This window comes from Hemibagrus wyckioides, linkage group LG18 (assembly GCF_019097595.1).
Source record: "Hemibagrus wyckioides isolate EC202008001 linkage group LG18, SWU_Hwy_1.0, whole genome shotgun sequence".
Classification (NCBI taxonomy): domain Eukaryota; kingdom Metazoa; phylum Chordata; class Actinopteri; order Siluriformes; family Bagridae; genus Hemibagrus; species Hemibagrus wyckioides.
The window spans coordinates 19,581,882-19,604,445 of NC_080727.1; the positions used below are offsets into that span (position 1 = coordinate 19,581,882).

At 40.9% G+C, this 22,564-nt stretch overlaps 1 protein-coding gene across 3 annotated transcripts; it reads left to right on the forward strand.

Annotated features, from left to right (window-relative positions):
* The first annotated feature begins 1,023 nt into the window (after positions 1-1,023).
* Positions 1,024-12,573, forward strand: cnot6a (CCR4-NOT transcription complex, subunit 6a). Of its 3 annotated transcripts, none has more exons than XM_058416083.1 (12): positions 1,024-1,121; positions 2,566-2,687; positions 3,292-3,478; positions 3,953-4,038; positions 4,184-4,285; positions 4,428-4,496; positions 5,726-5,883; positions 6,101-6,255; positions 6,369-6,523; positions 6,656-6,889; positions 6,974-7,176; positions 7,991-12,573. In XM_058416083.1, the coding sequence occupies exons 2-12, from the start codon at positions 2,576-2,578 to the stop codon at positions 8,201-8,203; spliced, it is 1,674 nt and encodes a 557-aa protein (XP_058272066.1). In that variant the 5' UTR covers positions 1,024-1,121; positions 2,566-2,575; the 3' UTR covers positions 8,204-12,573. The 3 variants fall into 3 exon arrangements, with proteins under 3 accessions (XP_058272066.1, XP_058272067.1, XP_058272068.1); XM_058416084.1 differs by having other exon boundaries at positions 6,659-6,889; XM_058416085.1 differs by lacking the exon at positions 2,566-2,687 and having other exon boundaries at positions 1,049-1,121.
* Positions 12,574-22,564: the final 9,991 nt, after the last annotated feature.

Here is a 22,564-nt window from a genome sequence, read left to right on the forward strand (position 1 = left end):
TATTTTATGAAAATTTATTTATCCATTTTCTTTACTCGCTTTTTTCCCTAATTAAGGTCACGGGGATCTGCTGGTGCCTATCCCAGCACACACGGGTCCCAGGTCACCAGTCCACCAGTCCAGGTCACCAGTCCATCACACATATAGACAGACAACCACACACACTCACACTCACTCCTATGGGCAATTTAGAATTACCAATCAACCTAATATACATGTTTTTTGGATTGAGGGAGGAAACCGGAGTACCTGGAGTAAACAGGGGAGACCATGCAAACTCCACACAGAAAGGCCTGTTAGAACCCCGGATTCGAACCCAGGACCTTCTTACTGTAAGGCAACAGTGCTAACCATTAAGCCTGTATGATAATATATGCCTCATTAATTAGATGAGGCTTAATTTGCATCAATAAATGTAGATTTTTCTACAATTTCCACAATTGTAGGAATATCAGCAATCAGGTGAAGAATGATTATGATAACTTTACTGAGGTTTAATTATTACATGAAATTAGTTTTCATGTAATAATAAATTTAATTAATTAATTAATTAATAAGGGGCACAAATAATCAAAGAAATAATCAGTAAAATCTATGTATGCGTGTAAATAATATTAATGTATTTAAAATATATATATATGTATATATAACACACACACACACACTCCTGTGATATTTACATGAAGTAATTTGCTTAATAAAGGTATTTACATGAGGTATCGTGCAACAACATTAAAAAATAAATCCCGTCCATGTGCTTTAAACACATTTAACAGATTTTTTTTTAAAAAATATCGTAATAAATTAAAAAAAATAATCGTAATAAAAGATATTCGCTGTAGCATTGCCTACAACTTATTTGTCGACATCCGCAAACTGACCCAAATTTTCCTGCTCCGTCTCTGGCGTAAACACCGCGGTAGGCGTGGCGTCAGCGATCCAGCCAATCGCGGAGCGCCTCACGGAATCAGCCAATGAGCACGCTTGTTGTTATCTCAGCCCCAAACTCTCACGGCCGCCATGATTCTTGTTTGCTTTCAGTGAAGAAACCAGCGGATACAAAGTGGAGCAGAAACAAAGGAAACGCGCAGTCGGCTTCGTGAACTGGTATGCTCTTACAGGTAAACCCAAATCACCGCTGAGAAACAACACTAACTTCATTTCAGGACGTTTTCAACCTAACTGCTTTTTCTTTAAAATTCCATTTTTTGTTGTTGTGGGTTTTCTTTAATTCGCGCACACACACACAAAGTCGCGCGTTAGCTAGCAGGCTAAGTCTCGAGCTCTCTGGCGAACTAACCGAATCTTAATAACACCAGCTAGTTTAAAAATATAATAATAATAATAAAAAAAAATACACGCTCCCTCTGTACGTTCTATTAGGTATTAGTTTAATCGTGTACACATTTGCAGTCCTTGATGTCGTGACCATATATATATATATATAATGTATATATCTCACCCACAAATTGCTTATAATTATAGAAAGAGCCGATTATGATGGAAGTCTTCAGTTCACTAGGGTACATCTACAACCTAACTAACCTTAGCTAAGCGTTTAAGCTACTGACTAGTCACCTACCCGGTTAGCATAACAGCGAGCAAGTCTGAACAGCTCGTGTGTGACTTTGTGAGTTTAACCTTTTTTTTTTTATTTCGTTGTTTATTATGTCAAATTTAAAGCATGAGCAGCTGCCGAAACGTAACACATAAAGCTCTTGCGTTAACCAGGTAACATGATTGGCTAGCGACCTGCTGCTACACGCACGGCATGGCTCGTCTTGTTAAGGGGAAACTAGTCTTGCCATAATATTTACAAGCGCGCTCCCGATCCAGGAAACTCTTCTCTTTCTATTTGAACCCATTTCAACAAACGCGTGTGTGATTATTCTTTCCATGATGTTTATATACGAGCACGCGCCTTACTAGTTAACTAGTTAGCTAACAGGTTGCTGAGCACGAGGTGTTGGTGTTTTCTAGTTTCTCGTGGCAACCGTCTGGCTCTCTTCGGAAACAGAAGCCACTAAACTGTCCAGCTTCTTAGCGAGTTTGATGACCGATTAATACTTTCACCGTATAATGTTTGGGTCACGTGCGGATTTGCACCTTCTTAAAAGCATCACACAGCACATGCTGGTCATTCTCACTGTGTTTAACCTAGTTTTCCTCTTCAGAAATTTAGATCAGATGAAGAGTAGTAGTAGTAGTAGTAGTAGTTCTATGGACATTTATGAATAATGGAAAAATGAGCCCCGGTTATTGATCTCCTAAAGTGCTACCATGTGTGCTCTGTATTCCGATATCCATTCAGCCTCCCATGCGTTCTGCCCATCTCTCTCCGGCTAGACCTCTGCGTCTTTTCTCCAGAAAGGCGAACACATGCCCTTACCAAAGCTCAGACTGTTGTGTATCCGATTTGTTTCCAGGACTCTAGCGTAAGAGTCTTACGTGCGTGATGTATACGTCGCAGGGATGGTGTGATAGATCACATCCTGTTGTTAGGCTTGTGCTGTGTTCTCTGATGTCGTGTAATCGAGCAATGGGAGTAACTTTCACCTCTTTCAGTGTTACAGGGATGCCCAAGGAAAAATATGATCCGCCAGATCCAAGGCGGATGTACACTATAATGTCGAGCGAGGAGGCAGCTAGTGGGAAGAAGTCATACTGGGCCGAACTGGAGATCAGTGGTAATTTCAATTACAGTTAGTCCTTTTCCTCTTATAACACAACTTGGGTGTTAGATGGCCACAAGTATGTGGACACCTGACCGTCACACCCATGTGTGGGCCTTCCCCAAACTGTTGCTGCACACGATTGTAAATGTCTGTGTATTGCTTGCCTTCACTGGATCTAAGAGACTGCTCCAGCACAATGGTGCCCTTGTACACAAAGCGAACTCCATGAAGACATACTATGCCACGGTTATAGAGAAAGAACCTGGCCTGCCTAGAGCCCTAATCTCAACTCCATTAAACATCTTTGGGATGAACTCCACCCAGACCTCCTTGTCTGGCATCTAACTTTTAGCTATGTAGTGTATTAGGCTTGATTTTTTTTTTTTTAAATTTTTTAGCTTTCTTATTGCTCAAACATTGTTGTTGTTAATATTAGTAGTTGTGTATGTGTGGTTAATGAGATGTGAACATGGTGTGTTGTAGTGTGTTTTTTTTTTTATTATTATTATTATTATTATTATTATTGAGATATCCTCCTGAACCTATTAAAGTAACGTGAAACTGAACTCCTCATTAAGAAAAGAAATTTTATCCTTGCTCTCTGTTTTGCCTTTAGGCAAAGTGAGGAGCCTGAGCACAGCATTGTGGTCTCTTACCCATCTGACTGCTTTGCACATCAGCGACAACTCTCTCTCGCGTATCCCTCCGGACATTGCCAAACTACACAACCTGGTGTACTTGGACCTCTCATCCAATAAGATCAGGAGCTTGCCTGCCGAACTAGGCAACATGGTATCTCTCAGGTCAGTGACTGCAGCATTTCCTTACGGTCAAGTTCAGCTTAACGTCAGCGCACACGTGTTTTAGCACAGAACTATGCCGATGTTTCCCCTTTTCTGGAGATGATAATGAGCCACTCCGTGCTCACTAATATCTGTGAGCTCATGTGTGGCTGCCGCAGGGATTTTACTCGAATGGATCAATTCCATTAATGTTGCTGGTGGTAACATATACCCATCTATTTTCTGCTGTGATTATCGCTACACTGGGAGCCTATAGATCATTTTTTCTGTGAAGGACAGAAAAGCCAGTTTGTGCCGTTTAATGGTTGAGATGCGCCGTTAAAGCTTTTGCATGTGCATATAGCTATTATGTAAATGTTGTTTTGGAGTTCATATGGATGTGCTAATATCACTTCTCTTGTCCATCTTGTAAACGTGCACTGGTGATATTTTATAATCTGTTTTCTGCTCTGTCTTGCCTGCTTATTTTTTTAGGGAACTGCTTTTAAATAACAACCAGTTGCGAGTCCTGCCTTTTGAGCTTGGAAAATTGTTTCAGTTACAAACCTTGGGTTTAAAAGGTGAGTCCTGTGTGCCAAACACATTGGAATTAAGCCAGTATAAATTGATGTGAATTAATTTATTTCTCTATCAGATTAGGAATCTTTGAGGATTGCATTCAGAGTGATTTGAGTAAAATGCAAATTTTCTTCTTTGACTTGGCAGGAAACCCACTTGCACAAGACATCATGAACCTCTACCTGGAACCCGATGGGACGCGCCGGCTCCTGAACTACCTGCTGGACAATCTTGCAGGCACCAAACGCGGTAGGTCACACATCCTGTGCCCACACACTGTTAATGTCTCAGACGGTGCTTTTTTCATTTGGGAAAAGAATGAAACATTTTTCAGTAGTGTTTTCTGTGTATGTGCGTACACGTTTGTTACATTGGTCATTTTCCGCTGTAGTCTCCACAGAACAGCCCCCTCCTCGCTCATGGGTACATCTTAAGGAACCTGACAGGACACGACCAGCAGGTGAGAACCTCTCAAATGTGAATATTTTTCTCGTTATGGTAATATCTGTGATCGTAAGTGGTGTCTGTCCTTTCTTTTGGCCACCAGAGTAACAGTTTTGCAGGAATTAATAACACATTTCACTGGACGAACTAGAGCTGGCTTTCATTTATTTGTACAGAACATTGCTATTTGTTCAGAAACAAGCTTCATATGATAGCAGGACCTGGGACGTTCTCTTTCAAGTAGAGTTCCACAACACTGTTGATTCTAATGCAGATTTTGTTGACTCTTGAATCATTTAAATGAATGAATTACTCTGAATTGACTCCGAGGTTTGTAACAAGGCTTTTAAATGCAGCTATGCAACTAATAGCAATAGGACAGATATAATGGTCGGTTCATAGCGCACTACATTTATCTCTTGGTCATTGCCGATACTTTCTGTAGTCAGGCATGTGATTCATAATAACGATCAGCTACTAAACTTTGCATATTCATTATTCAGTATTTGATATTGGTTATTGGCTACAGTGGTCATTGAGAGCTTATTGACCCGAAGCAAATGAATTAAAACCTCTTTGCCGTCTTTAATAGAACATGGCTGGCAAGTTCACCGTACAGGACTGTCTTCTGTGGACATAAAAATAGAATTAATTGCAAATTAACATCACACTTCTTCTTAGACTGACTATGTTGGAATGGTGCTGCTAAAAATAATCTCTTTCCACCCACATCTCACACACATCCATTACAGTCAACAGTAAACAGAGCATCATTCTTGTATAGTGTTTCTTAGATCATCAATCGCAGATCTGTACACAAAGTCGTTCTTGGGCCAAAATAGGCTTTGCAGTTTCAAAGAAGTCACACAATACCCTTCACCCAAATCATACAAGCAAACAAGCAGCTAAATTTCTGTTTTTATTAGCGTATTATTTCCAGCTGTTGCGCATAAATTCAGTGGAGCTGTCCCAAATAGGACACATGCCGATGTTTTTTTGTAGTTGTATTTGAAGGGACAGCGTGTAGTGTTTCTTCACAGAGGAGTGAGACTTTCACCTCAAGCTGATTTCAGTGCACAGAGCATTTATGTCCAAAACCGTTTGTTCACCAACAAGTGTTTTAGATTACATTTTAGATCACAAAACTGGTGGTCATGTAATTATAGTAGAGTTTAAAGTCCTCTCTGATAAAGCGGATAATCTTGGAACTTGCATTGATGCCACAAATGCTTGTTCATGTTGCAGCATTGTTCTCTGTGATGTGCTACAACGTACTGTGTGATAAGTACGCCACACGTCAGCTCTACGGTTACTGCCCTTCCTGGGCTCTCAACTGGGAGTACAGGAAAAAGTCCATCATGCAGGAGATCCTCAGTTGCAGTGCAGATATCATCAGTCTTCAGGTCTGACAAACACAAATATTCATTTGCTTGCATATTTATTTATACTAAGTGCTTATTAGATTCACGGAAAAAATAGACCTATTCTGGGAAATCTGTTATTATTATTATTATTATTATTATTATTATTATTATTATTACATTTTTCTTCCCCTGTATTGCGATCTTCAGAAATATGATGGAGAATGCAGATGCTTAGCTTGTTATGATTTTGTGGCAGGAAGTGGAGACGGAGCAGTACTACAACTTTTTCCTGGTGGAACTCAAGGAGCACGGATACGAGGGTTTTTTCAGCCCCAAGTCTCGTGCCAGGACCATGTCGGAGTCTGACCGCAAACACGTGGACGGTTGTGCAATCTTCTACAAGACCGACAAGTGAGTGTTTGAGAATAGCGGCCATTATGTAAGGCTGTTCAAATAACTGAGGTGTCCAGTACTCTGATCTATACCTGACCCTTCGTGTGTGTGTGTGTGTGTCTTGGAAACAGGTTCAGCCTTGTGCAGAAACATACAGTGGAGTTTAACCAGCTCGCCATGGCTAACTCGGAGGGCTCAGAGGTCATGTTGAACAGGGTGATGACCAAGGACAACATCGGTGTTGCCGTACTCCTGGAGCTTCGCAAAGAAATGATTGAGCAATCTGGTTTGTAGCTAATTTCTTACCTTCCCATTCATCTATGTCACTTTTCTTGTCTGCTCTTGGCCAAACTCATAATGTTAAAGCACTGTACATCTTGTACTGTTTTGTTGCTGATCCTGGTTTGGTGTTCTGTAGCAGGGAAGCACTTGCCTAGTATGGAGAAGCAGCTACTGTTGATGGCTAACGCTCACATGCACTGGGACCCGGAGTACTCGGACGTAAAGCTCGTCCAGACCATGATGTTCCTCTCAGAAGTGAAGAACATTGTGGACAAGGCCACGCGCAGCCTCAAGCTCTCCTCTGTGTCCGGGGAGACTAATGCCATCCCTCTTGTCCTGTGTGCTGATCTCAACTCACTGCCTGACTCGGGTATGCTTTTGTTTTTGTTTGTGGTTTTTAATTGTTTCATACAAAAAACGTTTGCAAGTTTATTGAAACTATGCATCTATGTAGGTGTGGTGGAGTACCTGAGCACAGGTGGTGTGGACAGCACCCATAAGGACTTCAAGGAGCTGCGCTATATCGACTGCCTGACCAACTTTAACTGTAATGGCAAGAACGGCACATCCAGCAGCAGGATCACGCACGGCTTCAAGCTAAAGAGTGCCTACGAGAACGGCCTGATGCCTTATACCAACTACACCTTTGACTTCAAGGTCTCGTATCAGACACGCTCTTGTTTTTGATCTGTAATTTTATGAACGTTCAGTACGTTCAGTTTCATAGACATAATATATATGTGTATCACTATGATACAGACCATCATGTATTTGAGCATGTATCTTATCAAGTATTTGAACAAGGAAGAATGAATCCAAGTAATTCTATTCATAAAAATTTAGATTCAGAGATTTTGGATAGCATGTAGTTTAAGGGATCCTGTAGCTTGTTCTTTTGGATGGGTGATGAACAGAATTTGTAGTTTTATGGCGGTCAAGATATTGCAGATAGACTCTTTTCGACTCAGCTGAAAGCCATTAAAGCTTATGTCTATATTTTAATCCAATCTAATCATTGAAAGATTCTACTGCCAAAGTTTACATTTTGACAGTGAGTATCTGTTCACAATCTGAAAAGTTTAGGCTTGTGTCAGTTTCATGTTTTGAAATGACATGCAATGAAAACCTGATGAAATTGAGGGAAAAGCGTTCTTGGCTGGCCGGGTTTGACATTTTTCTGCAGAATAGTGTATTTACTGCTGCATTTGTTAAACTGGCTTCTTGCCAAATATGGGTTGTGTGGACCGATGCCAGGGAGATGTCTGTGTATATTGGCAGTAAAAACATCATTTTGGTCAAAATCTGATTTGGCCATTTCCCTAAATTGTTGTTTTTTTGTTCCTGAACAGATACACATTTTTAATAAAGTGCCATTTTAAGAAGGATAAAACTAAGCAATAGTGTGAGTTAAGTAGTTTCTCTCACTTACCCCCCTAAAACTCTAATCTTGTTGTTTTTCTGTTCTCTACAGGGTGTGATTGATTACATCTTCTACTCTCAGCCTCTGCTGAACGTGCTGGGCGTGCTCGGCCCACTGGACCCCCATTGGCTCCACGAGAACAATGTCACTGGCTGCCCGCACCCCCACATCCCCTCCGATCACTTCTCCCTGTTTGCACAACTCGAGCTGCTCCTGCCCTTCTCGTCTTTGGTCAACGGTCTCCACGTGCCTGGCTGCAGGTAGTTCTCCGAGCTCCTGGCCCTGCCTCACACCTGACCCTCTGCAGGGAGAGAGCGAGAGGTGATGGATAGAGGCAAAGCCTGTCGTGTACAAATCTCAGTCCAGTAAGGAGGAGTTGGGGTATGGCTAAACTTTTATTACTGATGGATTTTAACTGACGCAGACGTTTGTCAGTCTTATCTGTACCACCCCCCTGTTTTTTTTTTTGTTTGTTTGTTTGTTTGTTTTTTTTGTTATTTGGTTCTCTTTCTGGGCACAAGTAAAAATATCTACTTTTTTCACACTGTATCCCAAAACCCATATGGTTCTGATTATATCTTGTATATTTTACCTGAAGACAATGTCGATGCCGATGTCGATATAAATATATATATGTAAAATATGGCAATACCTTTTCCGGACACAGGCAGGGAGTCCAGACCAAGCAGGTTCATCAGATTTTCTATTTTGGTCCATGGTAATTTTTTTCTGAGGCCAGTTCAGAGTGAGCAGCTAAATTTAATAGAAATCGTTGATCACACCAGCTTTAGAGCAACGATTATCTTTGTCCATTCTATCATAAATGCCCTTTTTTTTAAGCTAAAGGGCTTTTTAAACGTGTGCAGAGAATGAGAGCAGGTCACTCTCTCGCTTATGCATTCACCATGGTGCTGAGGCATCTTCTAGTGCAGCAGGTGTATTTAATTCACCAGCCTCAGAGACTCCACAGGCCACTGGACTGCGTCCATCTCGGTGCACTCGGTTTAACAGAGAGCTGCACGGAGTCAGCCAGGCCCACTGTTTTAATCCTATTTAAAGTGAGGAATTTCAAGGCCTCGATGTGTGTACAGCAGTATCGGAGAGATTAGCAGGAGAAGGGAGACGCGCTGTGTTTTGGCATGTACAGGTTGAATTTGGGACACACTCATTACCCAAGCTGCTTAGCCTAACAACCCTCTCTCTGAGCAGTGTGTTGCATTATCTAAAAAAACTGATCCCTTTTTTTTTCTTCCCTTCATGATTGTACTGAAACCACAACGTCCGAACCTTTTAGTGTAACAGATTCAAACACAGATGATTGTATTGTAAAAAAAACAAAACCCTAAATTTCTATTCATTTTTAATGTATTGAGCAAGAAATTTCCATCTTTATTTTGCTGTGTAAATTTTGCACTTGTCCAGGGTTTATTTTTTTTTTTTTATTTCTCCCTGTTTATCCGTGTGGTTGTTTTTTTTTTTTTTTTTTTTTTTTTTTTTTTTTATTCAAACTTTGATGCATCATTGTGCCTCACTGCTTCTTCTTTCCTGCAAGTGCACTGCCACTTCTTTCCTGGACACCTGGACCGCCTCGAGCATTTCCAGTGCTATCTAATTTTTTTGTTTTGTTTTAATATAGCCGTTGTCTTTCACCGATTGGCTCTTATTTGTAAGCTTTCCCCATCTCGCCCCACGCTTATTGTGCAATGTCCGTAATCCCCTGTTCACAACTTACTGCCACTTCCTCCTGCTCAACTCAGGCGATATTTTTTTTTTCTTATTTACAAACCAGTTCTTGTGTCCAGTTCGATCTCCCCTCACTACTTCTAGACCACAGCTCTCTCGTGTTGTGCCATCTGATGATGCGTTTTTTTTGCCGCAAAGCCAAGTGTAAAGCTCTTCTTCTTCAGCTACTACTGTAAAACGAATACGGCAGCGGCGTCTGTTCTCGGCCCGGAGCCGTGCGCACGTAGCGTGGTCCGGTCTTTGTTGGCGGTTTCTATTGACCTTCAACCCATGATTAACGTCACTGATATGTGCTCACAAGGCCAATCTTTCTTTTCTTTGGGGATAAATGTTTGTTCCTTCTTAAGTTTGTCATGTTTTAAAAACGGAATGGTTTGACAAGCACTTATTGTGTATCACTAGTGCAGCTACCCATTTTCCCCCCCCTTCTTCTTTTTTTTTTTTTTTTTTTGTTTTTTACGAAAAAATGCTTTTGCCTCCGAGGCAGAAGTCAGTTTTAATGACTTTTACTGAGCAGTGAATAAGGCATTACAAGACGGTCCACTCGTCTCACTGCCAGTGACTGTGTTTTTTAATTTCTTCTCTCCGTCTCTCTTACACCGCCCCCCACCCCACCCCCTTCCTCCTTCTTTGGGTTGTCTTTTAATCAAAAGCAACTTGTCTGGATATTCTGTTGGATTTGCTGACTGTGTTGTAGCTAAAAAGAGTTTTTTTTTTCTTCTTCTTTTTTTTTTTTTGTTTTTGTAAAGTGTGAATAAATTATGTATCACGTTTCCTTTCTTTGACATGAATTGTGTTGTATGTATCATGATATATTAATTGTTTTGGTCGTTCTTTATTTTTCCATTTTTGCTCATATTTTGATTTTTTTTTTTTTTTTGTAATACTCAAAACCAAATTTTTTGTAAAGATGTTGGCACACTGAAATCTAGATTTGTACGGTTGCTAACTTTCACGTCAAGAAATACTTTTAAGGAGAAAAAAAAAAAAACATTACTTCAGTAAAATCTAGAGAGAAGTCACAGAGAAATAAAGAGCTGTCATTTGTCACCAAACGTGATTATTTTTTCTCTTAAAGCTTTATATGTGGCATTTCACCCGGTTTGGAGCGCATATATTATAAATATATATATATTTCGATTAGTTTAGGGGAAGTGTAGATGCAGCACTGCCCGTGTCATTTTTCTTTTTCTTTCTTGTCGTTGCTAGTTCTCATCGGAGGAAAAGTATAAAGGGTTAGAAGGTAGGAGGCAGTGCAGACATGTCTGGCCTCCTGAATTGAAACACACACACACTCCTGGTTGTCCTCCTTGTGCTCGTGCTTTTCTTCAGCTTGTGAAAAAGCCAGTCACTTCTGCATGTTTAATCGCATTGGCTGCCATCATTGCTGTTTCGGGGAACATTTTCTCCCCACCCACCACCACTTGTGAACAACAATCTGACTCCGCATCATGCTATCATGTCTCATTACACAAACCCTGGCAATAATATTTCCTAGTGCAGGTTTTATTTTATTTTCCTAAACACTTTCAATTGTCAGAAATGTCTGGCTTTATCATACTTCTTGCTGTTCTGTCTTTTTCCTCCTTTCTTCCTCGCTCTCGTCAGTAGGGTTAGTCATGCAATGGTAAGGATCGTGATTTAAGCTGGAAGTCAATAAGTATTTAGGAAATGTCACTATATGATGCACTGGACCAACTCTTGTTTACCATTTATGGAATACCAGCAAAACACTTGCACAATGTTTTAAAAAGAATGTTAAATATATAAATATATATATGAAGAAATATAGATATGAAAAAATAAAATAAAATAATGGCAGCTGTTTTTATTCTAATATTAGGAAGTGTTTAAAAAAAAAAACCCTAATGGTAAACAAGGCGTTTTGGGTTTTATTTTATTTTAATTTTTTAATTTTTTTTCCTCTCTCTCTCTCTTTCCCGTTCTCTTGGGGTTTTTTTTTTCCTCTTCTGAGTAAGTGGTGTGTTTATAACAGGGTCAGCTTGTTTCCTCTACACCTCTGTATTTTTTCCTACCCATGGTCAAAATAAATTCTACATCTGTTTCAAACCTGGTAGTAGTGTTTTGCTTTCTCATTTCGTTTCTCTTCTAGGAAATGAAAGTCATTTAAACTGGGTACATTGGTTTCACAGGAATTATTATTTTTTAGTGTGCTCTTGCCTGCTGATCTTGATGTTGTCCAGCAGGGGGCGTTCCTGCTTTGCTGCTTAGCTGAACATGTGGAATAAGGGAACGCAATTAACCAAAGGAAATAAGCAACATATTCTTTCTTTTTTTTTTTTTCTTCAATGCTTTTGGCATGATGATTGGGGTTTTTTAGAGACCTGTGTCAGTTGTGGTAGTTTGGAAGCACTGTGTGAAAGCATCTTTTCCCAAATACACCAAAAAAGATGCCTCAAAATGTTGGTACTGCTTGTGAAAGATTACTTAAGCATTTAAATTGTTGTTTCTGAAATGGAAACCCTTCCAATAAGTTGATCAAATAGCCTTGAGAAAGGTTTTGTAGTAAAATGTGAGTGGGGGAAACGATCCACCTCTTCTTCTGAATAAAAGATATTTTGGGGATGTAGTTGGTTAATATGTTGAATATTTCCAAAATAAACATTATTATAAAGTCTACCAGGATTCCTCGGACGCAGAATGAACCGAATAATTACCACTTCGTCATTAGATCATTATGTTATTACAGCTTGTATATTAGTGACTGGAATTCCGTCTTTTTCCTTCAGTGAATCGGATCATTTGACTCGGGTCACCGATAGGAATCGACTCTTTCGGCTACCAAACGGCTCATTGTCATTTTTTCCTCTTCTGTCTAAACCGGACAAAGTTTGCGAGTGACTGGCTGATAATGTTTCATGAAATCCTCCTCTACCTTCTAATAAACAACATGATATTAATGTTCTTGTGTGAGATTTATTTGTGCTTCACTAAACAGATCCAGTGTCGGATTCAGAAACCGGTCTCGACGTCTAACGAACAACTTGAGGGATATACACTACTCACAAAAAATTAAGGATATTTGGCTTTTGGGTGAAATTTATGGAAAATGTAAAAAGTTCACACTACAGTGATGATATATCATGAAAGTAGGGAATTTAAGTAGAAGCATGCAGTGGTGATTTCCTCATCTCAAACAGTTTACTGAAACAAAAGCCAACAACAGTGGTGGGTATACCACAACAAAAAATGTCTCAATAATTTGTCATGTGCCTTTGACCATCAATTACAGCTTGACATCGACGTCTCATGCTGTTCACGAGTCGATTTATTGTCTGCTGAGGCATTCCATTCTTCTTGAAGGGCGGCCCTCAGGTCATTGAGGATCTGGGGTGCAGGGTTACGAGCCTCTACACGGCGACTCGGCTGATCCCATAGTGCAGGCCACTCCATTTGAGGTACCCCAGCCTCGAGCAGCTGTTCCCTAATGAGGCGACCTTGATGAGCTGGAGCATTGTCGTCCATGAAGATGAAATTAGGCCTGTGTTGTTCAGGCAGGGGCACAATGACTGGATTAATGATGTTATTCAGGTAGTATTGGCTTGTCACTGTACCGTTCACAAGATGTAGGGCAGTTCTGTATTGAGTGGACACACCTGCCCAGACTGTAACACCACCACAACAGTGGGTGATGCATATCATTCTCCTTGACGTCTCCAACATCGTTGGCGGCCATCATTTCTGCTCAACATGAATCGACTTTCATCAGAGATCAGCACTGAGGCCCACTGGTCTCTCGTCCAGCGTGAATGTTCCCTGGCCCGACGCCTGTGCCTGGTGGTGTGGTCAGGTCCCCTTGCAGGTCGTCTAGCACACAGACCACGCTGATGTAAACGGTTTCAAATGGTCTAACGTGACACTTGGGTGCCTCTCACCTCCCTTAAATGTGCCTGGAGTTGAGTGACATTCATCATCCAGTTCCACAGGGCACTGTCCACAATGAAGCGGTCATCAATGTGGGATGTGGCCAAAGGATGTCCACTTCTATGCCTTTCTGTGACTCTTCCAGTCTCTCTGTATCTCTGTCGCAACCTGCTGATGACACTCTGTGACGCTCTAAGCTCAGTGGCCACTTCCCTCTGAGAACATCCTGTTTGAAGCCTCGCAATGGCGAGGTCCTGTTGATCCATTGTTAGGTGTTGTCTCATGATGTCAAAATGTGAACAGCATGATGAAGAGGACTGTTTAAATACCAATTCTAATTGAACCAGAAGATTTATTGGTCGATTCATGGATCAAACACCAGTTGTGAATTTTGCCGTTAAGCACCTTGCTAGAGAACAGCAAGTTATGCAAAAAGTACTGAAACACTGAACAGTTGGACATGTGCATTCAAAAGTGTAGAGAAGGTCAAATTCAGTTCACCTGTAAAGGTTATAGTGCATTTTAGGTGCATCCTGAAATTTCACCCGAAAGCCGAATATCCTTAACTTTTTGTGAGTAGTGTATATAAATAAAGGTGAATTTTTTTATATGGAAAGATTTACCATAACATCAGATCATATACATATGTTATAATCATATAAATACCCAAATTTTAACGGAAAACTTAATCCAGATATCCCACTTAATCCAAACAGCCGGGCAGTAAGCTTGTTTGCTAATTGGATAGATGTTGGCACAACTACATTTTTTTGTTTCCTTTTTTAAAAATCATAAGCTCCTTGAGTATAATTTATCACTCAAACCCATCCGTGTTGTAAGACAGCACCATTTATTTGTGATTTATGTCGTGTTTTATTGAAAATCTCCATTTGTCTTCATTTACCATGCTATAAGCACATTCAGAAACCACAAAACTTCCTTCCTGTCATTAATCAACACAAGCAAATAACAGCAAAAATGCCTGTCAGTAAAGTGTTTGACCACTATTAGCTTATAGGTTGTAGACTCCTGACCATCACACTCAATGGTGACCTTCAGAGGTCCATGAAGACATGGTTTACCAAGGTTGGAATGGACAAACTCCAGTAACCTCCACAAAACCTTGACCTCAACCTTAATAAACACCTCTTCGCCCAACGTCAGTGCCTGACCTCACTAATGCTCATGTGGCTGAATGGACAAATCCGCATGACCGCTTCCTAAATTCTAGTGAAAAGCCTTACCAGAAGAGTGGTAACTATTACAGCAAAGCAGATACTGCATATGGTCTGCTCTGTTCAACAAGCACATACTACCCATTTTTATCCATTTCAACAACATAACTTAGATGATTTTTTACATGTTTTAGAACACCCCTCCAAATCAGTGAATTCAGGTGTTGGTCTAGTTCCACTTTGTGTGGACTGTTTGGGGATGACTGCGCACCAGTGCACAAAACAAGGTTTATAAAGACATGGATGAGTGAGTTTGGTGTGGAGGAACTTGACCGGCCTTGAGTCCTGACCTCAACCTGATAGAACACCTTTGGGATGAATCAGAGCGGAGACTGTGAGCCAGGCCTTCTCGTCCAATATCAGTGCCTGACCACACAAATGCGCTGCTAGAGGAACGGTCAAAAACTCCCATAAACACACTCCTAAACCTTGTGGAAAGCCTTCCCGGACGAGTTGATGCTGTCATAGCTGCAAAGAGCGGGCCAACTCCATATTACATTCGTGGGCAGATAAAGGCTGACGTCCCAAAACATTTGTAAAACATTACTGTATCTATATTGTCGCACAGAGACCCATTAACAACAACAATCAGTCCTCTGTTTCAATCTCTTGCTATGTTTGCTAATCCAATTTAATCATTTTATAAGGCTGATTGTTAGAAAACAGCTGAAAACTGTTGTACTGATTAAAGGAGCAATAAAGGTGGCCCTCTTTAGGTTAGTTCAGTATCTGGAGCATCAGGAGTTGTGAGTTTGTTAACAGGCTCAAACTGGCTAGAACTTTTTATGGTAAGAACTTATCTTAACATGCTGTGACCTATTCCCTTCATATAGCACTGCAAACTGGTTCTGGTTCACAAACTGGAAAACAAGGAAATTTCCAAGTGAACCCAAACTTTTGAACGGTATTGTAGTTGTGTGATTGGTAGCTGTCCACAAACCTTTGGCCATTTAGTTTACAATACCATGTGCCAGTATGATGAACGGCATTCTTCCAAATGATATTCTCTCATCCGTCGTTGATGTTCAAGTTAGCTGAGATCTAAATCGTGCGAATTGCATAGTATTTAATTTACATGATTTTCACACCCAGCAAACATTTCAGTGGGCTCTTGTACTCTGTTACGGTTTAACATGGAACGATCATTTAAAAAAGAAGAAAATGTTTCTTCCCAGTTAACAAACAAGCTCTGTGTATTATTGTTTGTAATATAATTTGCACACGCTGGCTAGATGCGTATGTTGTGTGCTGGAAAATCTGGAAAATATTAAGCTGTGGCAAAAACAAGGCAAGCTAAGGACAAAAATCAGTTTGTCTTATGTATGTTGATTGGTTTTTCTTATCTAACGATTTTATAGTGGTATTACATATGAATGTTATGCACCATACCTACCACAGTTGTCTGTAAAAACATGTTAAAGGATGGTCCAAGGTCATAATTTCCAATATTCCTTACATGGTCTCACTTCTGTAATACTGTCTTTACAGTAATAACAATTTTCCAGGCAAGTGTTTGAAACACACTAATGCATTTAAGCACATCTTGCATTAAAATGTTATGAGTCAGAGGATTCTCTATAATCTTGGACAATACACTGCTGGCCCTACTGTGTCCACCTGCTTAGATGCTTTCCAGAAATAGACTGTGGGGGAACCCTTCACTTTTCCTTGCTGCAAACCCACATCTTTATTAAACTTCCTCTGAGGTCACACAGGTACAGAGTTGCTGGGCAACAGAAGAAAGTCTCATTGAAATATGCCACAGAGAGTTAGTCAATGTTTTGACAATTCCGCTTGCTAGCTCCAACAGAAGCCCCGAGGACTATTAAAGGTTTAAGGAGAAAAATATGGTGTCTAAGAGAAACAAGCAGTTGGAGAGCAAGCTGTAAAATTCTGAGAGCTTTGGCACTGGTGTACCGGCTGCCCGTTAACACACAAGCTGGCCTCCTGCCAGGGAACTGACTCCATCCTAAGAGTGTTTATGCCTGTACTGGCCTGTCCTGCTCTGCTCAGTGTCTTCCACAGTGTGTTCCAAAAATGTCAGGCTTTTTAATAAAGTAAGGCACATAGTCATTTATTTATTTTTGAATTCATCCAAGGAACTCGCTTTATTTATTATTATTTTTTTTAGAACCTCTCCGCAAATCCTGGCCAAGACAGTAACCAATAGAACAAGCAAATGCAATTATAGTTACAGGCAGAGATTTTGATAGATGGCCTACAGGAGCCACTACACAGCTCCAGATTCGATCCTGACCTTGGAGTGATCTATTTGGATGTTCCCCCTGTGTCTGAATGGGTTTCCTCCCGGTTTCCTACACCTCCCAAAAAACATGCCAGTTGGTGGATAGGCCTTGATTAATTGCCTCTAGATGTGTATAATTCTGCAAATATGTCTATGTGTTTATGAAGCCATGGGATAGATGGCTTTACATCCCGGGTGTAATTCCTGCCCTAATGTTCAATCACATGCAAACGTATATATTACTATAGTTACTTCCTCCCCTAAAGAAACCGTTATAGAATGCTTCAGTGTGTTTTTCCTTTAGGAAATTAGAACCTTTAACCATCCAAGGAATCAAAAAAGGAAATGATATGTAATGTGCTTTGGAATACACTGCTCCAGCTCACAAACCACACTGCTAGCAGAGATTCTGGATCTAAGACATAGATCTTGTTGTAACCTCAAGCAGCAGTTCCACCTCGCTGTCAGTCCACACATATGAATCTTTTGCTACCCCTCAATAATGTTATTAGCATTTGATATAGCAGTTTATATCATACTATCCCTAGGCTGGTGTGTGTGTGTGTGTGTGTGTGTGTGTTCTGAAATAGTTTTCACATTTTCATGTGGACAAAGATATTCAAAAATGTGGCAGGTAATTATTAGACGTTCAAAAATGTTGCTGAACTGACAGGAAACATGACGGTTGTCTCCTTGGTTGGATCTTGGTGGTCCACCTCATTTGTTTCTATTCCTGTATAAAGTATGTAAGAAACCACAGACACTGGATCTTTCCTCTAAGCAGATTATTTACTGACAGAAAGCTTTTGAGAAATATTATACAAAAAATAATGGTGTGATGTAAACATCATTGATCCCACCTTGAATACGTCTAATACATCATTAAAACAAAAATTCAGACCTGCCTAAAACATCTCGGCTTGCTTGGAGTATGTTTGACTAATATTCATGTATGAAGACGAGAGCTGAAAATTTGTTGTTTTCCATATACCACAGCAGTATGCCAATGCTAGCAAGTTAATATTTGTTAAATAACAGACACACACATTTATAGATACGATTTACATTGTGGAACATCTGCGAAATGTTAATGTTATCACTCGTGCCATTTTCTTTAGCTTACTCTAGTATATGTTACTATTGTGCAAAACCATTGGCCATAATTTTCATTAACCCTAACAAACCTTACTCTTGACACTAATGATATATCACTTATCTTAATGTTCCACAGCCACTGGGTCTTAATTCTGACAGCTTTCTGTTTACTCAGTTTACTCCTTTTCATGTTTCTATTAATATTCAGCTGTTTTTCTCACACTATGTACTGATATTGAGAGCCACAGGGCTATAGACAATATAGTCAATATACATCGACTTACATTTCTGGCATTTGGCAGGATGTCCTTATCCAGAGAGACTTACATTTTTATATCATTTTATACAACTGAGCAATTGAGGGTTAAGGGCCTTGCTCGGGTGCCCAGCAGTGGTAGCTTGGTGGACCTTGGATGCAAGCTCACAACCTTCCTATCAGAAGTCCTACACCTTAACATCCCCTTTGTATTCTACTGCTTAATGGACCTGCTAGTCTCTAATGCTACCTTTTTCCCTCAACAGCTGTGTGTGTGTGTGTGTGTGTGTGTGTGTGGTTTGTGGATGAAGGCCATTCCACTATAATTGCCAAGGTAGGACAGTCTTCCTAGACCAGTGGATACCTTGAAGCCCAGCAGGTGTGTTCTTTAGGAATGGAGTTGTCTCTTATTATCCTTCACCTGTCCCTTATTATTCTTCACCGCCACATCTGCCTTGCCTTGATTCCCAAAATTGCTTCGAGTTATTCAGAATGAGGAAGGTTTATGACCTGATATTCTAAATATGAACCGACTGGCTAAGGAGCTGGTGAGAGCTTGAGATACGGCACCATCTGGCCTGGCTCGAATAAACCTGGCCCAAATGAGATGGAGTTAAGTCTGCAGGCGTCTCACTAGGCATGATGTACCCTAATGAGAAGCACGTGGTGCTAAAGATGAAAACACACTCCTTATTACCGAGCCAGTGTTTCAGTCAGGCAGTTGGAAAAATTTATTATTATGTGCACAGTGTAAGAGACGTGTCTGGGTTTATATCTCACTTGAAGTTCTAAACTGTATATAACTGTGTACGTGCCAAATAACAATCCCCAATGTAGCTGTTGTGTGTTTGTCTCTCACATGGAAAAACTGTATCCTGATCCTGATATCTGCTGTATCAAACTGGACAAATGGAATCTAAGATTGTTCGCTAAGAGCTGCTCAACATTATGCTGGATGACTATGGTTTTAACTGTCAACTGCGTATTACAGGATTTCTCAAAAAAATCACTACATATCAGCATCATTATCACAAGTCAAGTGTAATAACCCCTTATCTTCAGTCCTGAGACCTCAAGCTGAGTCCTGAACATCAAATACAGAACCCAACTTTCCCAAATGTTCCAGTTCAGCCATCATGATTTGATAAAAAATGAGACAGGATTCTGTGGCAATATCAATATCAATATCAAGCTTCTGATAAACTGCTCTTCTCTCTTTCTCTCTCTCTCTCTCTCTCTCGCTCTCCCTCTCTCTCACCTACACACACCCATAGAAATGCCCCAGTGATTTTCGAACGTCCTCATCTACACGGCCCCCCCATCCAGCCTCCATACTTTACTCAGTCATACCCTATTGTTGTGTCATCCAAATTAAGGAAAGCAGCAACACTATCTATACAAGAAGGCCTTCACTCCCAACCTAAAAGAACCTGATTGATTGCCTGTCCCCACCTCTGGGCTGCTTTGTTGCCTCTGTCACAGCGAATCCCTCTTGCCATCCATCTCATCCTGTGAGGAAGGCGCACGATGCCAGAGTGTTGTTTTGGTGTGCTCCTAAATAGAGTTGTTGATGAGGTTCCAGGCTGAGTTGAAAGACAGAGGGGGAGCTCGGCTGTGTGCCTGCGTCGAGGATAGAGGCATTTGTCGCTGCCACGGAACCGGCGAGTCATCAAGGACAGCGATGTTTGTTAGCGGGGGAGCCGGGCTCTGCTGGAGATGCAGGTGGCATGGGAGGAGGCTGGGTGACAGCATGTTCAGGTAGCTAACACTGCTGACTCAGCAGAGAGGAAAGATTCCAGCACAAACTGTAGAGAATGAGAGTCATGCTCTCAGACTTTTGAGTTTGCTTCATTTATTATCACCAGTCAAAATTTGGTCACATGATATTGGCCATTTCAACACACATTCTTACCTGTTATCATGATCTACCTCATAAAATATTGCTCAGTCACAGTCTCACTCACGGATACACACACTATCCGTCCACCAGCACACCAGAGCATGCGGAGAAACAGAGCCGCATTAGGAGTGGCACTAGAGGTCAAGATTTGGAGGGAGACAAAATTTTCAGTTTCACTTTAAGTAATCCTTCATGTTTGTATAAAGATTGCAGCTTCAGTGTGTAATATTTTAAAGAATGAAAAACAAACCTCTATCGAGACAGGGCTGGGAAATACTTAAGATGCGGTGTTCCTCAGCTGCGGTGAATCATTTTGGAAATCCTGCATTAATAATTGACAGTCGAGGCTGCTCGGGTCGGCGTGGGTGGGAGTTTTCGACAGATACGTCACGCGTCACCATGCTCTGTGCTTCGAGAAGGAGTCCGACTTCACGCAAAGGTGATCAAAGCCGAGCTGGAAAACACAAATCAGATTAAATAACAAACTACACAAAGAACTGGAACTGACAAAAATAGACCAGTCTGATCAGACATTTTGCTTTAACTAGTTAGCAAGCTAGTCCGATGTAAACAGACTCATGTATTGAGCAACAATGGAAGAGATGAGAGCTACGCAATTTTTTTTTCCTCATAAAAAGAGCTCGATTTTAGCTAGGTCGCCAATCTTAGCCAGTTTGCTGATCTTGGGTCCTGATTCTGCAGAGCAAAACACGACAGTAACGATAGCTTAACTGGCATGGGCTAGCTTCCAAAACGTCAAAAGTTGAATATATTTGTTAATTTACAGTACATTAACTCTCCTGAAATGGCGATTCATACCTAGCGGGAATTACAGCCGATCCTTTCAGTTTAAAATACCGAAACCCGGAACATCGAGGGTGTAGTATGTAGTTAATCGTTGCTGTTCCGTCATCGATTAGCGGTGACAACTTTCATTTTTGCAACAACCGTATACAGCGAAGCTCCTTTCTCAGTTTTGTCTTCATAAACGCTAAAAGAAAATTGGAATAGTTTTAACTACTCATATTATTAGCACATACAACAAAGACATGTTTATTTCGCGTTAACAAATTAGATCCCAAGCGTCTGATAAATCGGCAAGTGTTTTTCGCTTCCTGAGAGCGAAAATGTCAGACAGATTCGCAGATCTGATTTACAGTGTCAAAAAGGACCGGTCATAAACAAACTGTTTTTTTAAACACCAGGGGCTGATTTGATCTTCTTGTGCATTTTATTGGAAAATTCCTGTCTCGTTTCAGCCTATTTCATTCCTTTCCAAAATCACACTCCTTTTGATCATCGGGTTGGAAGCACTGGATGTGGCACCAACTGCCAGAAAAGCGAGACTGCTTCTGCTTAAGTATCAGCTTAAAAGTATCTCGACAGGGTGCAGAGCCTGTTATATAGTCAGCATATACGGTGCAGATATACAGGAAAGGCAGAGAAGTTACTGAGGAAAAGGAAGTGCTTTTTTACTCGGTTAGATTTACAGCTTCGGGATCTGGGACGATTGAGCGGGAATGCCGGGAATGGATAGTAAATCATTCCAACACTTCTTGGTCTGTTCTTGACTTCTGAATTTTTTAGAATCGAATCCTCCGGCCCACGGGGCTTTTACTGTGTTCTGCAGCCTGGCATGTTTCATGCTTGTTGTTTAGACTGCGAAGTGCTTCAAGTGCTCATTTTGCTTTCAATCAGACTCTTGAGGATTTTCTTTCTCGACTTATTCCAAGTTGTTCGAAATCGAGCCCGAAACGGCATCAAAGGTGGTTTTAACGGTGACACCTTGTCTGCGAGACATGCTCTAATGAGGTATTCTGATGTTGTCATGCACATCACCTCCGAGACTGTCCAGATCCTTCTAGTTAACGTCACACCCGCTCCCTCCATTTTTCTGCCTTTAGAAACCTGCTTTCTTCAGCATTGCCTTTGCTAATAGGCTTGACTCATTGCTGCAGAAGATGCAAAAGACCTTGTGGTCCTCCCGGACCATGGAGGAGCTCTGCAGTTTTAGCATATGGTTGCCCAGTGGGATTTACTCTGTACTACAGCAGGGAGCTGTTCTGATCTTCCTTTATAAACAGCAGAGGATGATAACCTTCATCCGACCCTGACTAGGATCACATCCAAACCCACCTAGCTCTTTTATTTTCCGGGGGGGGGGGAATTAGTGTGCCATTGGCGCTTTAAAAAACATACTGAACTGAACATATCGATATATACAGATACAGTGCAGGTGAATAGCGTGTGCATGTTAGCCTGCCGG